The sequence below is a fragment of the Zootoca vivipara genome, chromosome 17 (genome assembly GCF_963506605.1).
Source record: "Zootoca vivipara chromosome 17, rZooViv1.1, whole genome shotgun sequence".
Lineage (NCBI taxonomy): Eukaryota > Metazoa > Chordata > Lepidosauria > Squamata > Lacertidae > Zootoca > Zootoca vivipara.
Window position 1 is genome coordinate 3,047,769 of NC_083292.1, and position 26,799 is coordinate 3,074,567.

The window sequence follows — 26,799 nt, forward strand, 5'->3', positions numbered from 1 at the left end:
GCCTGATTCTGGTGCAGGAAGCTTAGCAGATAGGGCCAGTGGGCTGAGAACACCTGCCTGGCAACAACAGAATGTAGAGGAAGGTGTCTTACATTGGCCCATTCACTCCAGCATTGGCATGACATATTTTTTAGAAACCCATGTTGGGTCGTAGTAATCACAGCATCCTTATCTAAATGCTCACAGACTGACTGTTGAGCTATCTGTTCTAGGACCTTCCTTGGTATCGATGTTAAGCTTACCACCAGTTACTATTTACCTGGGTCTTCCTTTTTCTCCACCCCCCCCCCCTTTGAAGATGGGGACAACATTTGCTTGCCTCCAGTCTGTAGGGACCTCAACTGTTCTCCAAGAACAGCAAGCTCCTTTAGTACCCTTGGATTCAGCCTATCAGGCCCTGGAGATCTGAATTCATTGAAAGTAGCTAGGTGTTCCCTTACTACCTCTTTGCCTATCTTAGGCTGCAGCTCCCTCCTTACATCATTTATTCTGTTATCACCAGGTTGGCATTGCTTTTCTTTTAGGTGAAGACAGAAGCAAAGTAGGTGTTGAGTAGTTCCACCTTTTCTCTGTCACCTAATAGCATTTCTCTGTCTTTACCCTCTGCTCCCAACTTCTATTTTGGACGTAGCCAAAGACAGCTTCATTCATAAAGCTCATTATGAGCTTTAGCCAGCCTGACTTTCCCCATGCAACTGTTGGCTACTCGTGTGTACTCCTCTTTTATGATTTCCCCTTTCTTCCATTTCTTATACATACCTTTCTTAACTCAGCTCATCTGTAAGCTCCTTATTCAGCCGCACCAGTTTCCTTAGATGCCTCCCACTTTTCTTACTTTTGGAATTGTCTGTATTTGAGCCTTCAATATTTCTCCTTTAAGAAACTCCCATCCTTCTTAGACTCCCTTCTCATTCAGTACTTCTGATGATGGGATCACACCCAGTAGAATCATAGAGTTGGAAGAGACCACGAGGGCCATCCAGTCCAACCCCCTGCCAAGCAGGAAACACCATCAAAGCATTCCTGACATATGGCTGTCAATCCTCTGCTTAAAGACCTCCAAAGAAGGAGACTCCACCACACTTCTTGGCAGAAGTGGTTCCTTCAGCTTTTCAAAATTGACCTTTTTAAAGTCCAGAGTGTATATCCAACTACGCTCAGTTTTCCCTTGCCTCTGTATCCTGAAACCCAAGAAAACATGATCATTTATTCCCAAGTTTCTGAGTGCTTCCACGTCATCAATAAGTTCCTCCCTATTGGTGAGGACCATGTCCAAGATAGGTGATCCCCTTGTTGCTTCTTCCACCTTCTGGGAATTTTCAGCGAGGCAGTGGAGGAATTTGTCAGACCTTAACACTCTTGGCAGAGTTTGAGTCCCAACAGATATTGGGAAAGTTGAAGTCCCACATGATTACTATTTCTCTCTTTTTTGAATGTTTGGTAATGTGCTCTAGGAAGGCATCATCCAAGTCTTCAGTCTGGCTTGGCGGTCTATAGCAGACACCCACAGTAGGGTCACTGTTGTTTCTCTCTCCACAGTTTTTACCCATATACTCTCAGTCTGCTTTTCATGCTCCAGGTTATGGATTTCTTCACAAGTGTCCACATCCTTTATATATACAGTGGTACCTCGGTTTATGAACACAATTGGTTCCGGAAGTCTGTTCATAAACTGAAGCGTTCATAAACTGAAGCAAACTTTCCCATTGAAAGTAATGGAAAGTGAATTAATCCGTTCCAGACGGTCCGCGGAGTAAGCGTTCATAAACTGAAGCGAACTTTCCCATTGAAAGTAATGGAAAGTGAATTAATCCGTTCCAGACGGTCCGCGGAGTAAGCGTTCATAAACTGAAGCGAACTTTCCCATTGAAAGTAATGGAAAGTGGATTAATCCGTTCCAGATGGGTCCATGGAGTACTTAAACTGAAGGGTTCATAAACTGAAGCATGGGTGTAATTGGTTCCGGAAGTCTGTTCATAAACTGAAGCGTTCATAAACTGAAGCGAACTTTCCCATTGAAAGTAATGGAAAGTGAATTAATCCGTTCCAGATGGGTCCGCGGCGTTCATAAACCGAAAATTCATAAACCGAGGTTCCACTGTAATGCTACTCCTCCTCCATTCCTGTTTGGTCTATTCCTTTTGAACTGGTTATACCCCTCAATTCCTACATGAAATTTGTTAAATTTAGCCTGCCTAGTGGCTGCAGGAAGCAGCTGGATGTAAATTGCACAGTGAATTGTGGAAATGGCTCCTTTTGGTCTTTGGCTGCTGCTGTCTGTGGTTACTAGGCAGCTGCGATGATGCCTTTGGGCTGCAGTACGTAAGAGACTTGTTCTGTGGCTTATCACCCTGCCTATGAATAAAAGCCACCTAGAGAGCACCTTCATAATTGGTGTGAGGGTGATGGTTGATGTCACTGTGGTCTTTCAGAGTTTTTAAAAAAATAAAAAATAGGCTGGTCTCTTTGGAGCTATTAAATAATTTCAAGTAAAAAATCTTTCCCAGCCCCCTTCCCCCCTGTGGTCCTCATATCCTTTCTAAATTAAATGCTACTGGTATCTTCTGTTGATTTGCTGGTGGGCCTCCTCTCCCTGACTGCATTCACATCCAGGAGGTTCTCTTTTACCATTTGACAGCCATGGCTTCCCCCAAAGAATGCTGGGAACTGTAGATAGTTATGGGTGTTGTCAATTGCACCTCTTGGAGGCAGTTTCCTAACTACTCTCAGCTCCCTTAATGAACTACAGTTCCCAGGATTCTTGGGGGAGGGGGGAGCCTTGGCTTTTAAAATGGTAAAAGAGTGCTTTCACTATATAGTGTAGATGTGCCCCATTTTACAGTAGCCCATACAATGACAGCTATGTTGACATAGTATGCTATTAGTTTCTGTTGGTTGGGTCTGTACATAAAGCCAAATACCCCACAAGGATCACATCCCTAGTACTTACACCTGTGGCTTTGTAGATTTTGCAGTTAAAGTGTGGAACATTGGTACTGGCAGTGTAGAACATGCCCAGTGGCAAATCTTTGTTTGTTTGTTTTTTTAAAGATTAAAGTGACTGTTTTAGTCCTTAGGATTGTGGAGGGGAGAGTCTCAGCAGAATTTTCAGTGATTAGTGGGTGGGACCAGTGCTCATTATAACTCTTTGCCTCTCCTCTGTGATTGACAGAAGGTTAATTTGGATTCAAGTCACATCACATGTATAATTTCAATGTGGGTTGAAATAATTCATTTTCCTTGGTGCAGAGTTTGCATTTCACTGAAACAGATTTCCTTTTTAATTGTCTACGCTCTTCTTGTGGCTACTCCGGCACATGAGAGTGTGTTTGTTCAGATTTTGGGAATAATGTGCTATATACTCAGTGGCATAGTGCTGTCAGCACCCACGGCAAAAGCATGTGCGCCCCCCCAAACAGCGATGGAGCGTGCTAAGCCAGCCACCGGGTGATGGCAGGGCGTGGAATGTGAAGAGCACCCTCCCCACCCTGTCCCTGCCCAGTGCGCGGGCATCCGTCAGGCTGGGTCAGAGTGGAGGGCTCCCTCACCCAGCCCCTGCTGCTGCTGACGGGTGTTCATATGCCGTGCGGGGTTGGGGCAGAGGCTACTCTTCACCAGGTAGAAGTTGGGAGCAGAGGGTAAAGGCATGTGAGTGCCTGCCCGCCAGCTGGTGGGTGGGTGGGCGGGGCAGGATGTGGAGGGTGCTCTTCACCTTCAGAGGGAGCTCTCCGCACTCAACCAGTCCCCATTGCTGATGGGAGGGTGCTTGGGTGCTGGGCGCATAGGGTGTGTGTGTCTGGTTTGCCCCTCTTTCCCCAATACTGTGCCCACCCCCCAACTATACCAGTCTATACACTACAAATGATTTCTGATGGTATTATACAGGAAGCTGCATAATACCAAACTGGACCTTTGTTCCAGCTAGCCTACCAATGTCTTTTTAAAAAAAAGGATTTATGTTGTTGAGCTTTTGGGGGATTTTACCCCAAACCTGTCCATACTTGACCTTTTTTATGATTAATCAGCACAAAATACTTATGAACTACCCTTTGGATCAGATCACAGGCAGCACAGAGCAAGATGAACAGCAGGCAGGAGTCACAGATGACCCACCGGAGGCAGCGCGAGCCAAATGGCGGGCTGTAGAAAAAGCCAAATGCTGGTTTGATGCAGTCGCCAGCAGGGCTACAAAAGAGGGCACATGTGAGAGCCGATGGGTGGACAGGACCTAAAGCTGCACACATGGCACCTGCACAAGCCAGTCAAGCAGCCAGGATAGAGAGGCAGGCGCATGCATGAGATGGCGGCTGGGCGGGTCCTAGAGCCGCCCACGGCGATCAGCTGCGAGAGACGACCGGAGGGCGGGTGAGCAAGCTCCAGCACCTGTGGGGCAGGATTAAACTGACCAGTGGGCTGGATTTGGATTTGGCCCATGGGCCAGACTATGGACATGCCTGAATTAAACATATAAGCTGTCTGGATGCCGACCTTGATACCCACCCAAAATTGACAGCTATACAAAGCTGCCAAGTACCCCGTTTTCCCCGGGAAACCCCCCGTTTTTACTTACCTTTTCCCGGTGGTCCCCCGTATCACTTCATCTCCCGTTTTTCTCCGGTATTTTCTCCTGCCGGCGGCTATTTTTTTTCTTTCTAATTTGCCCTTCTATGGGCACCAAAAATGGCCGCCGCCGGCTTCAAAAGTCGCATCTATGCATGTCCGGAAGTGCATAGACAAGACTTCCGGTGTCCGCGGCAGCCATTTTTTGTGCCCATAGAGGGGCGGAGCGACACCGGAAGTTGCGTTGACGCACTTCATGACATGCGTACAAGCGACTTTCGAAGCCGGCGGCGGCCATTTTTGGTGCCCATAGAAGGGCAAAGCGACACCGGAAGTTACGTCGACGCAACTTCCGGTGTCACACGGCTGCCGGTCCCGGATTCTGCAGTCCAGGACTTGGAAGGTAAGGCTATATGAAATAAGTTTGAATGTAGCTAGGGCAGTAAGGTCTTCAGACCATTGTGTTATAGGTGAATATTTATCCTTTCAGTCTCTCTTAGTTTTTGAGGTATTGTTAAATCTATGCCTCTATTCCCACATGCAAGGCATCCCTTGATGCTGCAGTCATCGAGTGCTTTAATTGCATGGCCCCAGCATTGAGGAAGCAAACAATGACCCATCCATTGATAAGAATCAGCTGGCTTCACTCATAACATTTCCTGCTCAGGTGGCTTCATGAAATGACTCCATGGTTTGCATGCAGCGAAATGCTCCCAAAAGTGTGACTGTGATTAATTTCCATAGAGCACTTTGCTGGGGTGAATGCACAGACAAACCATGTCTGCGATACGGTGCAAAGTGAGGGAGTTCTGAAGGTAAACTGGGAGATGAAGCCTCCATCTGGCTCCATCAAGAGGAGACCTATGAAGCTGCCATGCCTCAATCCTGCATTCCCCAACCCTGTGTTCTCCAGGTGTTACTGAACTAGAATTCCTACCAGCCGCACCTAGCATGGCCCAGTGGCCAAGGAGGATGTGCCTCCTTACAGATTTTAAAAAATTACATCTTCAGACAGAAAGTCCTTCTCTCTGACTTCCTAGTTTTCTGTTTTGTTTTTTAAATGCATGGGCATTATTCAAACTGTAACCCTTCTACCTGTGTGGTGTAGCAGTATATCCCAGGAGAAGCTGTGCCATTTGGTCTGCCTGGCTTCCAAACGACTCATTTTCAAACTTTCACTCAGAAACTTTGTTTGAGGAAATCCCCTGTGCAAGTCGCTTTCTCTAGTTTGTTGCTGGCCTCCACCTGCACAGCAGACGGGGAGAATTTGTCACGCTGACCCTGAAAAAAATTGGGACATTCTGCATCTTCCCAACTCATGACTAGTGTTCAACTCCAAAGGCCCTGGTTGCATTACTCATCTGGAAACAGCCCAAGTATGGCCATAATTTTGATGAATGATTCATAAGCGAAGTGTTAGTCATGTCTGAGGAGGTAGCTGCTTAAGGTGGCCTCGAGGGCACTTTGTTCCTTCTCCTTTAGTGAGAAGGCCCAGAGAAGTCACGGAGCAACAGGATGTTTCCCCAGAAGGGTTTCAGTCTCATTCACACATTGGGTTGCTCTGGACTTTGTTGTTTTAAAGACGCAAGAATCACACTGCTCCTCCTCCACCTCCCCCCCCCCATGGGCTGTCTTATTTTGACTTGCAGTGACACTCCAGCAGCGGTTCCGGCGGGTGTTTTAATAGCCAATATGTTTTGAAGTGGCAGTGCCAGAGATCGAACATGTAGTCTTTAGACATGCAAAATATCTTTCTGGGGTAAGGCAAGGAGGAGACAGCTCTCTCTCTCTTAAAAAAACCACCAGAAACAGAGCAGGTTGATGTTCTCCGCGGTCTCTGAATCCTGTTCTGGTACATGAAAGGAATTCAGCATTGAGTTGTCTGTGTTGAAAATACCACAAGTCTCTCTGTTGGTTTTGCTGCAACAGACTAACATAGCTGCCCACCTGGAAATTAGGGAAAGAGATCCTGGGTATGTGTGTGTGCATATTTTTAAAGTTGCTGGACTGTATTTATTGACCTTATGGTTTTTTGTGGTTTTCCAATGATGTTTTCTTTATAGTTTTGTTGTTTTCTGTCTGAAAAATTAAATGGATAGAGGGGAGAGAAGTGGGGAGAGCCCTGTAACAGTGGGTGGGTGGGTCATCAAACCCTTCTGCACTATTGAAACAAAGTAATTAGATAAATTTCCTGAACATCGTCAGGATATGTGGGGGGAGGGAATAGATCCACTATCAAGATTGGATTCAAGGCTCACCCTGAGCAGCTGTTATATCTTGTTCCAGATGAAAGTGAGTTTTAATTCTCCAATTGCACCATTTGCCTTCTCTAGGGACCCAAATCACAATCCCTTTCTGAAATTTGTTTAAAAATAATAATAATTGTACACTTAGCTCATTCAGCCGTATTCTCTGGGTGGTTCACAGTTTAAAATCATTAAATATAAATGCAGCAGTTAACATCTGTATCCAGCTAAGTTCTAATTAGAATAGACCCACTGAAATTAATGGGCCTACATTAATTAAAATTGTTAACAAATTTGTTAACTCTGAGTAGAGCTAGCATTGGATCCAACCCTGTATACGGCACACCCTCCAACTCCCGGTAAGAAAAATCTGGGATCAGCAGCGGAGTGGCACCAGAGGTTGCTGCTACGCATGTCTGGACATGCGTTCTGCGCATGTCCAGACATGTGCAGAAGGAGCCTCCCTGGCAGGTAGGAAATCTGGGGGATTTACAGGATTTTTCTCTATTCGGGATAACAGCGGGAAACGGGTTTAAATATGGGGGTTTCCCCGCGAAAAACGGGAGACTTGGCAGCTATGGTATATGGACAAATGTGGTTTCAGGCTAGGCTTTCTGATACATATTTGTCCTGATGCTTAGGTGTTTATTGGTAAAAAGAACATACATAAAGTATATCCCAGCTTGACCAGACCTTTGGTCCATCATTATAGTTATTGCTATTATAGTTTACTATTATTTAGACTTGTTGGTTGCTTGTTACTCAAAGGTCTCTAAGAGACTTTCAACACATTTAAAAACATTACTATAAATTCATTATGCCATAAAAACAAACCTCACTCAATACTGGGGAAGAGCCATGGCTCAGTTGCAGAGCGTCCACATTGCATGTTGAAAGTTCAATTCCTGGAATCTCCAAGTGGGGCTGGGAAGGTCCTCTCACTGCCCTGGCTCCCACCCCAAATTCCACAACAAAGGCTCTCCACTGCCCCCAAATCTCCCTCTGCATCTCCCCCCAAAAGAAGAAGAATTGGGGGTGGGGTGATTATGAAATATTTTATTTTGGAACGGTGAACAAAATGTTTAGGCAAGGTGTCCAAAATGATTTCTAGAATTATGCAGCAGGGAGACCTTTATGTAAGACTGTGTACAGTATCAGATAATTACAGATCATTACTGAGAGTACAACTCTCAAGTGCAAGTACAAGATGCAATTTCTGCCATTGTCACAAGGGGAGGAAAGATTCTTCCAGAAAAACTGGGGGTGGGGGTGGGGGTGGGAAGCTTGACCATTTCTGTAAATTTTACATCTCTACGTGGAGAGTAAGAAAGCTTTTCTCAAGACTTGCAATGGTACAGGGCAGGCTATAGGTACAGAACGCCAAAGTGAGTTTGAGAACTGCATCAAGGATTTGAGACCATAGGAGAGCTGCAAATAGCCGCTCCCCTCCTGCCAGCTATTAAAGGCAAGACGTGGCATGTTCACTCCCAAGACTCTTTCCTCCTATGAGACTGGAGCACTTGGAGGCACACACTCCTCCAAATGGGATCATGGGTCTGCTCCCAGAGGTGGAGGCAACTTTGAGTTTTTGTCAGCAGGACAGAGGCTCTTCCTCCTCTCACCTGGTTGACATATTTGGCCATTGCTAGGGAATTTCACAGCTCCCTGGCTGGTGGCAGAATAGGGAGCCAGCAGGACTGTCTCCCCTTTCTTGCCCTTTAATGGTGTAGAAGCAAGGCACCCATCCTCCCTCCCAGGCCCCCACCCCAGCCCTAACCCAGCTGGGATTGTGGGGTCACAACACCCTCAAACCCTGAGGAGCTGCTGCCAGTCGGGGTAGACAGTGCTGTGCTATATGGACCAATGACCCAACCCAATATAAGGCAGGTTCTTTTGTTCCTAAGCAGGCTCTGCTCTGACTGAGTCCTGCTGCTTCCTTCTGGGGGAAACTGCTCTTTAGCGCTCATTTGGGGCAAATGACAATTCAGGTTTCCCGTGGATTTCCATTTGTTGCATTCAGTTGCTGAAGAGCAGGTTTTGCCTTGGAAAGGAGTAGGGCAAGGGGAAAGCCCCTCAAACCTGTGCCTAGAACATGTGGGTCAAGCAGAAAACTGCTTGGACCACTTTCTATGCAGAAGTGTGGATGAGCCCTATCTGGCAGAAGCTGTCCAGCATCTCAGCTGCATCTTTTTCCAGCTCTGCTTCCTGAGAGTCTTTTAAAACTGGAAATGCGGAGTGTGGATTGTGTGGAACCTTCTGCATGCAAAGCTTGTTCTTTACCACTGAGCTGTGGAGGTTGCTCTGTCCTTTGCAGCCACTCCCCCCACCTCCCCAGCCGATCCCCTGAGTTCCCATGTGTGCGACTTTAAGATTTTCTTCCACAATAAAGTGAGTAATAGCCTGCCCCCTCCCCAGCTTGCTACTCTATGCTGTGTCGCACATGGGGCTTCAGAGGAGTTACGTTGCAAATTGCTTGTTTCTGAACAAGCTTGCTTTTGAACAGCGTATTCTTAGTTCTGCGGTGACTCAGGCAGGCAGCACCTTAGGGAAGAAAGTAGAAGGGAATGGAGAGGAGAAGCATCTCAGGTGATGGTGGAAGGCTGTGGGTGGGCAGTGGAGCAAGTTGGCCTTTGGGCTGACGTTTGGAGTTGTAGGGACTTAGCGTGCCTTCAGCTCCCTGGGAACCAAAGCTCATAAGCGGTACAGGGTGCCTTGCTGTCAGCAATAATTATGATATGCTAGCCCACGCTGTGATTTACACTTCAAATTTCCTTTTCCTTTTCAGCCACTCTACAACCAACCCTCAGACACAAGGCAATACCATGAGAACATTAAAATGTAAGTACGTGGCAATAAAGTCCTCTTCCATCCCTTTCTCTCTACCCCCTCCCTACCTTCCTTTCAAATGTCTGGGCATTAGTGAGATTAAGGCAGGGGAAGAAAGAGATTCTTTGCCCTTCCTGCCTCAGATCTCTTCCTCCCCTGCCGAGGCAGAAAAGCAGGAGGGGACATCTCTCCTGTTTGTCCTCGTGCTGCGTTTCCTGCTTTTGAGGCTTGAAGCAGCAAAATGTCCTAAGTGGTTCGTCATTTGGAGTCAGTGGAGAGATTGAGCAGGGATGGCAGAGTGTTGCGGGTAATTGCTGTGGAAGGAGAGGGTGGGGTGAGGGAGGGAATCCGCTGTTGGAAAACAGGATGGGGTGTGATGAGACGGGAATTGGGGGACGTGTGTGTGCCTGTGATTGGATGGGAGATTTGAAACTACCTGAAGATTCATGGCAATTTTTCACCATCCCTGAGCAGTTCAGCAAACAGGATCCTGCACTAGCCATGGAAGCAAGGTGGTTTTGGTCAGCACAGCCAGAAGATTGGGACGAGGGGAGCAATGCCAGGTCCCTTGGTGCTCAGGTTGGAAATTCCAACCTGACCCAGAAGTTATTCTGAAGTGAAGCCTTGCAGCTTAAGTCTCGTTTCCTGTCTTTCCCCCAAAGAGACCACAACCACAGTGTGTCATCTTACAGCAGCTCTTGCGTGTCGATGACCCGTCACCCGCGTAAAGCAAATAAGACACAAGGACACGTGATTTTAGGTTAATGGGCAAATTAAGGACACAACTTTATTGGTTATATAGCATGTGAGTGGTATTGGCTTAGGCATTGGACGGGAACGCAACATGTGACTCCACCCGACTGGTGTGGTGTGGAGACACGTAAAGGTTAATGAACAGTGGGAGGAGCTTGTTGATGCAAATACAACTGGAAGTTTCCCCTGACATCATGGGGGGTCGTGCCATGGCCCTAACCCCAATAGGGCATCAGGCAGGATCCACGACCACCAGATCCCCTTAACGGTAGGTGATGGCCTTAACCTGACCTCCGACACACAACACATACATCACATATTGAATAATCCAATGCCTGACCGCCGCCCAAGCCCAAAGGCTCGCCAATACCCTCACAGCTGCAACCAATCCCTAATGCTCTTGGTGATATCTGCCAACCATAGGTACATTTCCTTGATCGGAAAGATAGGAAAAATGAATGCCGTCATTACGAAACAGAGCCACCTCACTGAACCGAATGTCAGGGTGCTCGATCACATGGCCATTCAAATAACGCAGCTTGGGTGCAACCACACGATTAACGAGTTTTCTGGATTTGTCGATAGCCAAAGGGTTGAGACTATCATGCCAGACTCTCCTTTTTAGCAGGGCGGACCAAAACAACGTTGTTTGGGGGAATAAGGCAACGAGGTCATCAAAGTCTCTCTTTATGCTGGATAATAAGTCACACTTTCTGTAAGCCAGATCATTTCCCCCAAGCTGATCAGGTGTGGGTTTTGCATTGGTGTGTAGATCACCAGGCTTCCTCAACCTGGCCGTGTCTGGATGTTTTGGACTAGAACTCCCATCATGCCTGATCTCTGGCCATGCTGGCTGGGGCTGATGAGAGTTGTTGTCCAACGAAGTCCACTGAGTGCCATGCTGTGGAAGACTGACCCAAACTGTAGCGAAAGGGGTGTGTGAAAGAGAGACAGGCTGGCAGGCAGGCAGGCAGGCAGGCAGGCAGGCAGGCAGGCAGAGAGAGAGAGGAGGGTAGGGAGCTGGGACCACTGTGCTTTATCTCTGTTGTTCTGGTTCCATCATTACATAAATATTTTGGCTTTCCTGATACATTTTTGGTGTTTGAAGCAAAGGACAGGGTGGTACCTTCCATGTACAAAAGCTGACAGAACTGGCAAGTGACAGGAGAACACACTGAGTCGTACTGAGAGCAGCAGGCTAACATAGAGACCACATTGCAGGCTGTGCGCGAGGTGCGTCTCTGTCTTCCTGCCACTGCCACCCCTCAGCTTGAGTCAGCTGCCTTGCTTTCCTTAACAGTTGGGCTGGCCCTGCTTTGGCTGTAATGCTCCCTGGACCTGTTCATTATTGTGGGGACTTTTAATGTTTCCCCTGGTGTTTTGTTATTAGCTTTGTGTTGTTTTGGCTGACTGAGTCCCAATACGTGTTTTTTTGAAGGCTGGGAGTTGTTGGGCTGGACGCTGACATTCACATAGCAGTGAGCAGAAGGAGGTTGGGCCTGCCATGATGGGAGAAGGACAACTGAGGGCCTTTCTTCCGCCTCACCTGGGGCAGCCTAGTAGGCTTGTTGGCAACCTCCTGAGTTTGTGGGTGCTGCAGGTTAATGTTATGCCAGCCAATAATAAGATATTAAAATCCAAGACTCGGTCCAGAATAAGCAAAACTATTTCTGCCATGCATCACCAGCTGGAGGAGGTGGGAGAGGTCTCCTGTTGTGGACCTAGAGATTTCAAACCTCACTGCAGCCAAGACTGGAGAGGTGGGGTGAAGAAACAAACCAGTCCTCTGCCCAAGTTCTCTAGTTCCCAGGTTTTGAGTGCTTCCCCTTCAGGCTGTGTGTATGTGAGACAGTATTGGAGTTCTTTTGGTGCACCAGATGCCATATTGGCCAGGAGGCTCCCCTGCCAGAGCTGGCCAGGGTAGTCTTCGGTGTGGCTTTGCATTTCTTATATTTATATTCTTCATGTCTTCCATCGTAGATCCCAAGGTGACATATACCTGGTTCTCAGGTGCTCATTCATCCAGGAACTGACCAGATCCACACCCACTTAGCTTTAGCAGGGTGATGGCTCTTTATGCCATATCCTGGGACCCTGAGATATTGGTGCTGAGGCAGTGTGCATGCCCTTTCCCACCCCACACCCTGATAGGTGCAGCTCAGGATTTCAAGGCCATTTGTCACAGTCCTTGTGTGTTTCCTAGTGGCTCACCTCATTGGATAGCTTAAACATGGTTCTTGTCAGCTGTGGGTAGCTGCCCTGGCATTCAGGAACGCACACATGATGGCAATGTATATCCTCTGTGGCCCCCTCTGGAGGACTCTCCCTTGCCTGCTCAGCCACAGTCCAGCTAGAGGAGGGAGTGTAATGCCATTGCCCTAAGAACAGCCACAACAGACTTTTATTGCTGCCTGGAGGTTGTCAGCCCAAGCCAGTGAGTGAGGAGATAAAATCGGAATGGACTGCTGGGTTGGCATTTGTGGCCCTGTGCAGCTGAGACTTGGCACAGCAAACCTGGAGGGGAACAAACACCAGAAGCTGCCTTATATCGAGTCAGCCCACTGGTCTGCCTGGCCCAGTATTTCCTTACACTGGTTGGCAGCAGCTTTCCAGTGCAGGGCTAGTCGTACCTGGAGAAGTTAGGGATTTCTGCATGGAAAGCAGATACTCTGCCACTTAGCCTAAGGCCATAGCTGGACTGAGAAACGGCATCGAAGACTGCAAGAAGCTCTTGCCAGCCCCCTAACCTCCTTCTGCCCCTCATCTTTGGCTTCTGCGGTCTCAGTGCTGCACAACTAACAAGGACTAGGAACGTGTCTGAAAGAAACCATAGGGTTGTATCCAAATACGTTTTACTCAGTGAAGTTAGCCATCTCCACCAGTTTCAACGGGCATACTCTGATTATGGCTAATGCTACCCTCGGAAGGTTGCCCACCCCTGATTTAAGTCATGCAATCAATTCTGAGGCTGCCCAGGGAGCCTTTGAGCCCAGAAACTCCTTGTCCTCCTATCTGCTCCCTCTCCTTCCGTCTCCTCTCCCCTCCTTCCGTCTCCTTTCCTACCACTGCTACCAAGGTACGCCATTGTTGCATTTTTGTGGGCCTGGAGATGTGATGATGAGTCTCCATTCTGGCATGTCATTCTTAACAATTGGCCCCATAAGGCTGCCCCCTCTTCCTGTGCGCATTGTGCCCTTTTGATCCATGTAACCAATGCCTGGATGTTTAATGTTTGTGCCTTTTAACAGTGCACAGTTAAAATTAATTTCATGCCCCAGTTCATTCTTGCATCCACAGTTTCAGGAGCTTCTAAATCATTGCATTCAGCTCCCTGGGAGACCAAGATGCAGTGTGGCTTAAAGAGCTTTACTGTGACTTTGTACATTAACTGTGGTGGTAACACAAGAAGCTGCCTTAATGTAAAACCTGGCCTCTAGTGAATCCAGCCCAGCTTTGACACTATTTTGACTTTCAGTGGCTCTCCCAGACCTTAGGCAGAGAGAGGCCTTTCCATTCCTTGTAACAGAAATTGGGTTCAGGCGAATGCCTGCCTAAACAGGTATGTCTTTGGGAGCTGGCGGAATGCCAACTCTGATGGAGCCTCATCAGTATTGGCATCCTACCAGCTCCTGAAGACTCATCTGTTTAGCCAGGTGGTCCCCTGAGCTGATTTTATTGATCTACCAGTAGCTGTTCTTTCCAAACTGTTGTGCTTTTTGATTGATAGTTTTATTATATATTTTAATTATTGATGTTTTGATTCCCCGGTGTTATGGCTATTGTTAATTTTAATTATATCTATATTTTAGAGTTGTAAACCGCTTTGAAGTCATTTTTGGCATGTAGGGGGGTGCAGTGTATAAATTAATAAACAAATAACATGGGATACTTTAGCACAAGGATGGGAAACCCATGGCCCTCCACACATTGTCAGATTCCAGCTCATGTCATCCTGGCTGAGGCTGATGGAAGTTAATGTCCAGCATGTGAAGAGCCATCTGGCTTTGTATTGTCCACACTGAGTGGCAGCTCCTCTCCAGGGCTTCAGGCAGGAGTCTCTCCCAGCCCCACCTGGAGATGCCAGTAGGGATTAACCTGGGACCTTCTGCTTCCAAGGCAGGTGCTGCAATCCCTCAGCTACCAACCCCTCATTGGGCTACAGCTTCAAATGCCTTTAGCCTGAAGTGACCCTAATGAATTTGCACCCGTAAGAGCTGGGCTATAAAAGGATTACATTTGTACTGTTTTCAATTATTAAAATCTTGCTTTTGGAGGCTCTCTCCTTCTTTGACCTTTTTGCCTTCTCTTCTCTGTAATACACTCTGCTTCATGCTGAAGGTATGCAGCAAGTTGCCCAGGTGGCCACATACTTGCATAGTCTTCTTGGGTGCTTGATTCCCTTTCCCCCTTTTAACACAGTTGGCCCAGGAGGGTCACAGGAGGACCTCATTTAAAAATTCTCCCCACATCCCTTTTCTGCTCCCTAGCATTCAGAGTTTCCCATTCCGTTATTGTGAGCTTGCAAGAAAGTGTTTGGATGAATTATTTAAATGCTTGAGAAGCATGTTCGGCAGTGGAATTTGCTGCCAAGGAGTGTGGTGGAGTCTCCTTCTTTGGAGGTCTTTAAGCAGAGGCTTGACAGCCATCTGTCAGGAATGCTTTGATGGTGTTTCCTGCTTGGCAGGGGGTTGGACTGGATGGCCCTTGTGGTCTCTTCCAACTCTATGATTCTATGATTCTATGTTGCTGGCCTTGGTGGTTTCCTTCTCCCTCAACCCCTGACTCCCAAATACGATGTACCGTTCCCTCTCCCCCTGCCCCACCTCAGCCCAAGTGAATGAAGTACCAAGAACTGTAGTGAGCAAAGTATGAGTAGGAATATAGGAAGCTGTTTTACAACAGGTCCGTCTACCTGTCCCTCTAGCTGAGGGGTAGTCAACCTAGTGCTTTCCAGATTTTGCTGAACTACATCTCCCATCATCCCTGGCATAGGGACATAGGAAGCTGCCTCATATAGAGTCAGATTCTTGGTCCACCTAGCTCAGTCTACGCTGATTGGCAGTAGCTCTCCAGCGATTGAGAGTGGAGGCATTGTCAACTCTAGCTGGAGATGCACCTTCTGCTCGCAAAGCAAGTTCTCTTCCACCCTTTCCGCATATTCTGAGACCAACACAAAGGGCTGGACCATTTGCCAGGCTGGCTGGGGCTGGTGGGAATTGGGAGTCCAGTAGTATCTGAGGGGAACCAGTTTCCCTTTGTGATCCTTCTTTAAACCAGAGATGCCAGGGGTTGAACCCTGAGACCTTTTTTTGCATGCAATATGCAAACTCCTGCCACTGAGTTGCAGAGCACCTCTGACTTGTGGAAGATGGTTGTTAGTTCATCACACCTCAGCCACTGTGATGTCTCAGCAGAGTCTTCAGAGATTTCTTGCTCCAGCAGAAAAGAGTCCCAGTTAGGGGAAAACTCCTCTGCCACGCAGCTAAAAGTAACGAAGTGTTTATGGTCTCCAGACACAAGACAAAGCTGAACACTGCTATCTACTATATACAGATCTTCTCGTCTCTGCAGTAAAGATACATAGGTATGTTTACATACATACATACATACATACATACATACATACATACATACCGGCTAACACTGTCACCATGCTAGCTAACACTGCTCTGTGAAACTCACAGCCTCTTCCCCGTTCTTTCACAGATTCAGAGTCAGATCCTGACAGCAAACAGGGCAGCATTAGAATTTGCATCAGAACCCCCAGGCAGACAAGAACATAATGAATGCAATGCCCTAGAGACCATTATACCTACAGTGGCGCCTCGCTAGACGAATTTAATTCGTTCCACGGGTCTTTTTTATAACGAAAAATTCGTCTAGCGAATCCCATAGGAATGCATTGAATTTTTTTTGATTTTTTTTTGCCCACAGGAACGCATTAATTGAATTTCAATGCATTCCTATGGGAAACCGCAATTCGCTAGACGAATTTTTTGTAAAACGAATTCGTCTCACGAGGCAGCCTCCACTAGAAAAAACCTTTCGTTAAGCGAAAATTTCGTTAAGCAGGGCATTCGTTAAGCGAGGCACCACTGTATCTCTGCATTCTTGAACCAAAGGGAAGGTGAATGACTTAGCAATTCCATTTCATGCGGCTCAATGTGGTGCCTTCCATAGTTCTGGTTACAGGTAGGTAGCCGTGTTGGTCTGGATCGAAGTAAAATAAAAAAAATTCCTTCAGTAGCACCTTAAAGACCAACTAAGTTTTTGGTATCTGAAGAAGTGTGCATGCACACGAAAGCTCATACCAAAATAAAAACTTAGTTGGTCTTTAAGGTGCTACTGAAGGAATTTTTTTTATTTTACTTCGATCCAGACCAACACGGCTACCTACCTGTAACCAGGACTTAGCAATTCATACACTCAAACTCTGCTCTGTTGCTGTGGTAACCCAGTGCAACCCAGAATGTCCAGCAGCATGCGGGGATGCGCTAACTCAAGACATGGACCAAGCACCCATGGATCACATTACACCACCAACACACATACAAATCTTTGAACTGAGAATTAAGCTTGTTCTCTAAAATGCAGACCAAATGAAATTGCCCTCTGTCCCTGTTTACTGGGGTTGCCTCATTCCATTCAAACCCGCCAGCAGAAATCTCTTCCTAGAATCACCTGACTGGAAGGGCAAAGGCAAGTGGGTTGCTCCTCTTCAGCTCCTGGGCATCTCCTTCTGTTTTATTTCTGCCATCTGAACCGCCGGCCCTACTTGGTCCCCTTCTTTCCGTTCCCCTTAGCCAAGCTCGCTGCTGATGTTGATCCTGGCTTTTGGATGAGTCAAAAGACTTCCTGTGTAATGTAATACCTGCGATAAAAGTTTGTGACCACCTAACAGACATGCTTTTGTCTCTCTCTTGGCTCCAGCTTCGTCTCAGGAAAGCTGGCCTCTCTTATATCTCCGCTGCCTTTATCTCTCTCCTTTTCCCTGCCAGCCACTCCCTGGCTTTGGCGTTTTTAATCTACGTGCAGCATACGTTTACACAATATACTGAAGCTGTTTGCCCCCCTGGAGGCTGGCCAGAGATATTCAGGTGGCTGTGGGCCAGGGAATACAAAACACCAAACTTCTTTCACAGGCTCCTTTTCCAAAGAGCTTGGAACTGTGCCCGATGAGAGAGTTAAGGTGGAATTGTTCTCTTTGCCCAGTGGCTTTTAAGCAGAGGGAATAAACTTTGCTTGTGCTGGCTATGGACCCTACAGACATTTCACATAGAAGCTAATACTCCTCAGGAAGGCAAGTGGGTGGACCTGCAACCCTACAAGTATTGTTGGAAGGCTGCAGGATCCCTCTCTCTGATGTTGTTGTTGTTTAGTCGTTTAGTCGTGTCCGACTCTTCGTGACCCCATGGACCATAGCACGCCAGGCACTCCTGTCTTTCACTGCCTCCCGCAGTTTGGTCAAACTCATGTTGGTAGCTTCTCTCGAAGCTCTCTGATGTAAGGCACCCCAAAGTTTGAGCCAGGAGTTAACCCAGAATTGTGCTTGCTCAGGACCATCTTTTTAGGCTGTGAAGGAAATCTGGGTGTTCAGCCTCAGGCTCTGCCCTGGGTAAGCAGCATGTCCAGCCCAAGTACAAGTAGGAAGAGCCTGGTCATGCTGCGTTGGCCAAGCTAGTCCCCTTGCCGAACTGCAAGGAAGCCTAATTTCCCTTGTTTTGCTCTCAGTCTCCAATTCCTTCCTCTTCATATATTGCCTTTTGAATTTTAGATTGTAAGTGTCTTGGGGCAGCTCCGAACCCTGCAGCTATCTTTTCATGCAAACAGCTTCCCATGACAAAAGGGACAGCTGACATTAAAAAACAAACAAACAAAAAACAACCCTGCTACTTTTTATATGCAAGTACCCCTCAAGGTCTGGGGAATTTTTTTAATAATTTATTTTAAATAAAGAAGAGCCCATTAGAGCCAAAAATGTAACCTCTGCATTGCTTACGAGGGTGAGCTTCTGTGTGCTTCGCTTGCCCCCACCCTCTAGGACTCCCCAGCGCTTCTGCCACCTCTGATTTTCCTTCCCTTTTAATCGATGTAAACAGCTAGAAGATCGTTGCTGGGGAGGTGATGGCGTGTTGCAGTTCTGACCTTTCTAAAGTGCTGTTTGCAGTCGCTGAGCGCCTCTCCCACTGGTGTGTGTCAGTTCTTTACCTTCTGCCGGCTGCGCTGCAGAAATTCTGCAGCCTCGCTTGCTTGCTTGCTATGTCTCCAGGGACCACGACATGTGCTTCCTCTGATACATGGCCTGAATTAACCTTCTCGCAAACGGTTTCTAAGTAACGGCAGTGGCACGTAGCGAGGACTGGCTGCGAAGCACACCAAGGCTCACACGAGCCTTTTGAAGCGGAGTGGGATCCGCAGAGTTTCCCCTCCCTCACACAAGGTGGGGTGGGGTGCAGAAGGTAAGGAAACCAAGACTTTGTAAATGCTTTGCCGCTTTTGAAACTCTTCGTAGCCTTTGCAAATGCACAGAGCCAGCTCAGCCTTGCTCACTCCTCCCTATTAACCTCCTTGGGGGGGGGGGTCCAGCAAAACTGAATAATTGAGGCAGGTATTGTAAAGCATCTCTGTTCTTTCAAGCCCTTTGGATGTGCTTGGATGGAGTCTCTGTGTTACAGCTTCCTGGTCTCCTGCATTGCTCTCGGATTGGGCCAGCAGTTCCCAAGGCTTCTCCCCACCCACCCCCGGTTTGCTTTTCAAAAAGAGGGTTATTGACTATTTCAGCTGTCTTGCCCAGAAGGGAGAAGGTGAGGCTCCTTGGGATGGTCTCTGCTACTCCCTCTCCTGTTGTCTTTCTCTCTCTGCCCCCCTCCCCGCCTTGGGAGCTGCTCCCTTATGCATGGAAAGAGCACCAGAAACCCTTCTCCTTAACCTCAGGGGTTTGATTTCTGGAACGATTTCTGGTGTGGTACCTTTAGCACATGTGGGAAGGTCCTTCACAGATGACTTACCACCGTCCTTATTGAGGGCAGAACAGGAGGAGCTCACCCTTGCAGATGCCTCATTGCATGGAGTGCTTAATTGGGTTGTTGCTTTGTGGTTTTTGCACAATTCCAACGAGGTTTTCTTATTCACCTTACGTATTACTACATTTATAGCCCACCTTTTTGCCAGGGAGCTCAAAGGGGTGCCCCTGACTCTCTCCGTCTTCATTTTATCCTCACCACAACTGTGTGAGGTAGGTCTGGCCGAGAAACAGTGACTGGACCAAAGTCACTCAGTGAGTGTCACAGCTGAGTAGGGATTTGAACCATGGCATTCTAGGGCTGAGTCTGACACTCTAACCACTAGGCCACACACCTAGTGATGAAAACAAGATGGGAATAGGATGTGCTGAGCTATTAAATTTCACAAAAATAATGCAATCACAATTTTATAGGGCAGGCATCCCCAAACTGCGGCCCTCCAGATGTTTTTGCCTACAACTCCCATGATCCCTAGCTAACAGGACCAGTGGTCAGGGAAGATGGGAATTGTAGTCCAAAACATCTGGAGGGGATGCCTGCTATAGGGTGTTAAAATGGGTTTGCTCTCTATGAACACCTATTATTAAGATAAACACCCCTTAAACAAATAAGTTGTCATTTAATTTGATGTTTATTAGTTGCCTCATAATGAATTCTTATTTATTTATTGCATTTTGTACTCCACTTTTTCAAAGTAGTTTCCCAACCCTTCTGTACTCACAACAACCCTGTGAGGTATGTTTGGTTGAGAGATGACGACTGGAAAAAGTCACTTGATGAGCTTTCTGGCTGTGATTTGAGGCTCCCCACCCCTGGTTAGCTAAATTTGGCAGGTGGGAGGGGTCACCTGACATTGGGTGATGCTGCGCTTTGAAGCCCCATTTGTTGGGACTTCAAAGCACAGGGTGGGAAAATTGGAGAATTAAAGGAGCAATGCAGGACTATTTGAAAGATTTTGGGAAGCTGCTTTGTGGTGTTCCATTAAACTCACGATTCTCATAAGGTTAAAGGAGCAGTGAGAAACTGCTTCAAAGAGCAATGCTGGGAGAGGGAAGTGGGAGTGTTCTACAATGGGAAAATTAAGCTCCTGGTTGTTCCTTTGAACTTATCTGCCCCATATATGGCAGCAAGTGTAGAATGGGTGAGCATGACTTCACCAAAATGACCTCACAGGGGAAATGGGGAGGCCCTAGCAGGCTGCCTTTGACCTGCAGACCAGAGATCCTCCAGCCCTGTGCTACACCATTTTGGTTCTACGCTTAGTATATATGTATCATTTCTCAAAGTGCTTTATAAAGATAACATCTGTTATTCTTATGAGAGCCCTGCAGAATAGGCTGTTGTTATTATTCTCATGTGTTTTGGGTGTGTGTGTGTGTGTGTGTAGCTGATATTTAATGGTTTTTCTAACTCACTGAGTAAGTTGCTATCTGGTCTGAGACTCGAACCAGGGACATTCAGTTTATCTCCCCAAACCACTGCATGATACCAACAACTCAGCCTGGGGTCCAGAGGCTGGATACCCAGACCTAAAGGTCTGCCAGTTATTTCATGTTCCTACTGGTTTTTGTTTTGTTTTATTTTTATTTAATAAATTTGTATACCACCCTTCATCTGAAGATTTCAGGGTGGTTCACAGCATAGCAATAAAATATAAAAACACAAACAAAATACATAATAAAAACAAGAAGAAAAACAAACCATTAACACCCCCCCATTTCCCCACCCCCTCCCACAAGCACACTTAAAAAGATATAGGTTGTTGACCAGCCAAAGGCCTGGCTGAAGAGGAATGTTTTCACCTAGCGCCTAAAGATATGTAATGAAGGTGCCAGTCGAGCCTCCTCATAAGCATATTGTCACCCTCCGGACCTCTCGTGGAGGAGGCACATGTGGAAGAGTATCAGATGTTGATCTCAGGTCCCGGTCAGTTCATATGGGAAGAGGTGGTCCTTGAGTTAGTGTGGTCCTGAGCCATTTATAGGTCAAAACCAACACTTTGAGTTGGGCCCAGAAACTAATGGGCAGCCAATGCAGTCAGGCCAGAATCAGTGTAATATGCTCAAACCTTTTGCCACAGTGAGGCACACCTGGCTACCAAATTCTACACCAGCTGAAGTTTCCAAACCATCTTCAGAGGCGTCGTTACTGTAAAAAAAATAAAAATCTGGCTTTCCTACTGAAGGAACCCAGGGCAACAAGCACGAGGTTTATAGGGAAGGGCTTGTGGGCATTGCCGTACTGCTATTGTTTAGCATTCAGTGACTCACGGTTGTTGCCCCCCCCCCCCAAAAGCTTGTTTGTTGCCCCCACCAAGAGACCTAGAAACATGCATGTAAAATAAATCAAGCTGGGGCATTGTGGTGCTTAATTAAATTGCAGAGTCAGATGCTGTTCCAAACAGCAGCGGAGGGGGGGTGTTCTGTTGTTGTTTTTAAGCATACCAGATCAAAACGGAACAGACTGCTTTGTAATGGAATTGGTTAATGGTGGACCTGCTTCTTCTCTTGCCCTTATTGCTGGCTGTAACTGGGTTAACCACAGAGGGCTCTCCCTCTGCTTTTGCTTTTGCTTATAGGGGTAGAGGGTTTCTGATTCAGAGGGTCAGCTCCTGTTTTCCAGTTGAAAGGAGGAAGCTGCCACCCTGCCAAGCAATACCTTGATAATTGAGTCCTATTTTTACATCAAGGCCTTTGCATCCAAACTGGAGAAAATGGGGCTCACTATGGCCATTGTTTGGGAACTTGGTGTTAGCTTGTCACCTCAAGTAGCTGTTTAACAAAAGGCCACTTCCACAAAGTATGTATGTACCTGTCCTGGCTAATCGTTTGAGTCTACCAGGGCACAAAGGGAGGTTTGGAGAGGGCTCAGCTTTGGTGAAAGTCACACAGCTGTGGCAGAAGATACCAAACACAGGAAAGGTAGATTTTGATCCAATGGTCTCCGGCCCACAACTGAAAAGTCATATGCCCCAGGTTGGCCTGATGATTTTCAGAGCCCAGTCAATTAAGCAAAGTCACAGGGAATCTAAAGGGGTATTGCAGCAGGTAACTTCGCTCGCTTGCACGGTCATCTGCTTCGAGGCACACTTATTATTGGGTTGCACCAGCTGATTCCTGGGTGGCATTGAAGGCAAATGAGTTGCCCTGCCTTCAGCATAAAGAGATTTAGATTTATGTGAGGATTGACCAGGCAAAATTTTGGTCACATGCAAATATCTGTGGCTTGTCTACACTTTAAATGTGTGCTCGTTTTATACCAGTTCAGCTGGTATAAAGATTTCTGGTAATGGTAGTCTGCTGAGAGTGTTGCTAGAGAATCCTAATTTTGCTCTCTTGAAAATGCTACTGTTTCCACGATTCGGTGAATGACAGTTTATCTAAGTTATTATATAAAAGCAATATATAGCAGCTGTTTGTTATACTGTACAGTATAAGAATTATATTCATCAATTTAAAATGTGAATATATTTTGTGTTTTATAGGTTGTATTTTATGTGTGTGTATAATATATTAATAATTATTAAAGTAATGCAAGTTTGTGGTGTAGAGGTACATAGCAGTTCCTTCAAAACCATAGTGTAGATGTACACTTCTAGTGTAGCTGCTCAATGAAGTTACTGCAAAAAGAACTTCATTCAAATAGCCTTTTGTACTTTGTTGGGTTCAGTTATCCATCAACATGTTGTGAACTGCCCTGAGATCTACGGATGAAGGGCGGTATGCAAATTTAATAAATAATAACACTGAAGTTGTGCTGGGAAATTTTCTTCAGATTGTCTGTAATTCCAAAGGACATGTGTTTTTTCCCACTTTCGTGTGAACCATCTATAGATGAGCAATTTGCACATGACAGGTACCTGTAGGACGTGCTCAGTTAAACTTCTGCAGCTGTTTAAAACGTGGGCCAGAGAAAGTGCTGCTGGAACTTTCTCTGCATGGTTTGTGTCTCTTGAGGATCATGGCATGGAGAAAACTCAATGTGAACAATTACCTTGCAGACTGAAGTTAAATGTTAAATATTGCCTGTGCAGAAACCACCTCCACTGTTCTGAAAGTGCTGTAGTTTGAGGTCAGCCTTGAAAGCTGACTTTGAAGCAGGTGATGCTAGAACTGTGTGTGTGAGAGAGAGAGATGGAGAGGGAGAGGGAGAAGGAGAGAGAGGCACTTCAACAGAATCTTACCTTTTCTTCTCCTTTGCAGAAACCAGGCAATGCGGAAGAAGTTGATCTTATACTTCAAGAGGAGAAATCATGCTCGCAAGCAGTGGGTAAGTGATGCCCCATTGGCTTCTGTGGGACTCCTTTAAAAAACAAACATATCCAGGGTGGAGTTATTGGCAACTCAGTTATGCAGATCCTGGAGGATGCAGCTTCTACCCCACTGTGGCACTGAGATGTGTTGATCTGCAGGGGTGAAGAGAGCTTAGGAAAGAAGTAGGTGGTAGCCAAAGTGGATCCCTGGGGAAGGAAGTCTGGTGCAGAGCAGGCCAGAGGAAGTAGATGGAGAGGGCAAGGGGAAATGGACAGGTAGAGAAAGCAGGTGGAGGGGAGTTTTGCTTTTTTGAAATAACCAGACAAAGCATTGCCTGCAGCCTTCTCATCAATTAAGTGTTTAAAGAAGGGGCATAATTAAAACTGGAAGGAGTTGGTGCTATAAATGAGCGCTGCTAGAGGGAGAATAAAGTGGGGCCATGAAGTCAACAGTCCATGCAAATGATTTCCCCCCATTTTCTGTTTACACTGCTAGTTTGTGGGGAGGCACCCTTCTTGGCGAGCTACCTGGAACCTTGTTCGTGTTCTGGATTCAGCGCCCCCTTGAGGAACCGAAGGGAATCCAGGCTGTGCAATAACAGCCTGTGCGATTGGCAGGCAACATGATGTCTTTGGATTGGTCATCCCTGGGTCAAATTCGAGGGGGGTTGCCTGGTCAGCTGAGTAGGACCCTTTGCACCCTGCGCTTAAGGCCCCAGCTGCCACCTGTTTTGAGTTCCTTTGGCTTCCAGTTTCTCCGAACCCTTCAACCATCGGTGGCTCCTGGCCACAATAGCTATGCTCTGCCTCCACTGGTGCACTATGCCTCTGAATACCAGTTCCTGGGAATCACAAGAGGAGAAAGCACTGTTGTACTGAGGTTCTCCTTGCAAACTTCCTATAGGCATCTGGTTGGCCATTGTAAGAATTGGATGCTGGGCTGGATGAGCTTTTATCCTGATGCAGTCGGACTTTTCTTGTGTTCTTAAGCCTAGATCTGGGTACAGCTTCTGAAGAATCTGGCCAGGTCCTTGCAGCCTTTTACTCACAGATCCTTGCAGTACTGACTGAGACATGCCAGTATCTTAAACGTTTTGACAAGATGCATAACTGGGGTCTGTTCCACTTTCCGCCGCTACTTCTAAAGCTCTTTGGAAGTTATTTTGAAATCATCATTCTAAAGGGATTACAGTTCAGAGCTTAACTAGTTAGCAGAGGAGATGCTGTTTGGCTGGAACACTCGTTTTGTCAGATGGATGCTTGGTGTTTCAAGGTACTGAGCCTAAACAGAAGCTAAAGTGACTGAATCCTCAGCTGGATTAATTGGGAGCTCAAACTTGAATTATTTTATATTTCTCTTCCTGGCTGAGCATCAAGCACAGCTGGAGTAGAGTGGCACTTCGTTCTTGGCTGGATCTAGACCTGTCTCAAGAAGCCACTAAGCTGTTGCTAAAATGAAAGGGTTGACTTTGTTTTGCAGAAGAAGGCACCCCTCTTTCAAATACAGGCACTTTGTCACTAGGGTGATGAAGCAGAGAAATTACCAAGTGCTGCTTGTTTCATTTTGGGCAGGCCAAACTTTCCTACCTGGGCATTTGGGGCTATAGTGACTAATCCTGTCCCGTGCTGCTCTGTGAGTTGCTGTCAATCTGGTCTTTGTTTCTTTATGGCAGGCAGAGAACCTGTTGCCCTCTCAGGTGTTCCTGGACTCCCAATTCCCATCAGCTCCTGCTAACATGCGCAGTGGTCAGAGATGATGGGAGTTTTGAGACCGTTTTGACCTCCGTGTGGCTACACAGACAGCATACAAGTTGTGCCTTTGGCAAGGTGTCCTCTGGTGAACTTCACAATGGAGTTTGCCCTGTGGGTCAGATTTTCCATAATATCCCCATGAGTGGACCCATACCTTTCCCCAGTCTGCCACCTGCAGAGGTTTATTCACATCTTGCATAATAGGAACTCTGGCCAAAGGAACATAAGAAGTTAAGGGGAGCCTGCTAGTTCAGGCCAGTGGCCCATCTAGCCTCGTGTCCTGTTCCATACAGTGGGAATTCCACAAGCAAGACCTGACTGCAACAGTGCTCTCCGCTCCTGCAGTTTCCAGCAATTGGCATTCAAAGCATATTGCTGTTGGCCATGAAAAAGGAGCAGGAAAAGATGTGAGTGACAAGAAGCACCTAAGGAGAAAATGCCAATCTGCATGCCCAGGCCATTTGGTACTTGCCACGCGGAAAGCTGTTTTGTTTATTTGGCACAGACGGTAGAAATTGTGAGGGGAGCAGTGGTCTCTCAGGAATGTAAGGCTTGAGCCATTCAAGGTTAAAAAGCAGCACATCTATGGAAGCTGTGAGGGGGAGAATGGTTTCTCAGGAACATTGGCCTCAAACTATCCATGGATAAAGGTGAGAGGAATCACCTGGAAACTTCCAGACAGTCCTTAAGGATGGACCTGTGCAGTGAAGACTGCAACACAGAGGCTCAAGCTTGACAGGAAATGGCTGTGGCCTTCTCGTCAGATGGATTTTGCATGCTTATCTTCACGGTTAGAGAGCTTCGGCCATGCTTTTGCGGTACACAATAGACCAGAGTAATTCCAGGAGGCCTAAGAGGATTACTGCAGGGACTTACTTGAACATTCTTGGTTCCTCCTTTTCCTCCCTTTAGTCTTTTTGGGGTGGGGGTGGGGGGTGGGCATGGAAGCCTGCCAGTTCATGAGGCTGATGTTTTTAATGCATGCCTTCCTCTTGGGTTCTGGACAATTGGTTCAGCCCACCCCCCATTGCCTCTTGCTAGCTGAGTCATACTCCTGTGAATCTCTCTCTGTGTGTAAGAGGTGGTGGTAAAAGTTCCTGCTCTCATTCTATCTACTTAAGGAACTGTATTGTACAGCATTTTTGCAGACCTGTCATCCAGAAATGACAAGCATTTCTATGTACTTCATTATTTATATGTTCCTGTTTTGATTAATTGTGTGTGTGTTTGCTTAAAACTGCAGTGCTTTTCAAAACTAACAAGAACTTTTGCCACACTCATTTGCCTTCTGAGGAAGCCCTTTGTGCCTTTTCCAGAACCCCCACAGAGTGGTTTGGGAAATGTCTCAGGCTGAACCCCCAGTTGTCACAACAATCTCTTTGCAATT

The 26,799-nt window shown here is 46.8% G+C and overlaps 1 protein-coding gene across 13 annotated transcripts in view; it reads left to right on the forward strand.

Annotated features, from left to right (window-relative positions):
• NCOR2 (nuclear receptor corepressor 2) overlaps positions 1 to 26,799 on the forward strand; it is a 355,605-nt gene that overhangs the window by 155,385 nt on the left and 173,421 nt on the right. For 12 of the 13 annotated variants that reach the window (XM_060269894.1, XM_060269902.1, XM_060269904.1 and 9 more), the window contains exons 8-9: positions 9,592 to 9,644; positions 23,611 to 23,677. In XM_060269894.1, coding sequence (XP_060125877.1) covers positions 9,592 to 9,644; positions 23,611 to 23,677 — 120 coding nt within the window. Of the gene's footprint in view, positions 1 to 9,591; positions 9,645 to 16,793; positions 18,845 to 23,610; positions 23,678 to 26,799 lie in introns of those variants that run through there. The other variant, XM_060269906.1, reaches the window with a different exon arrangement.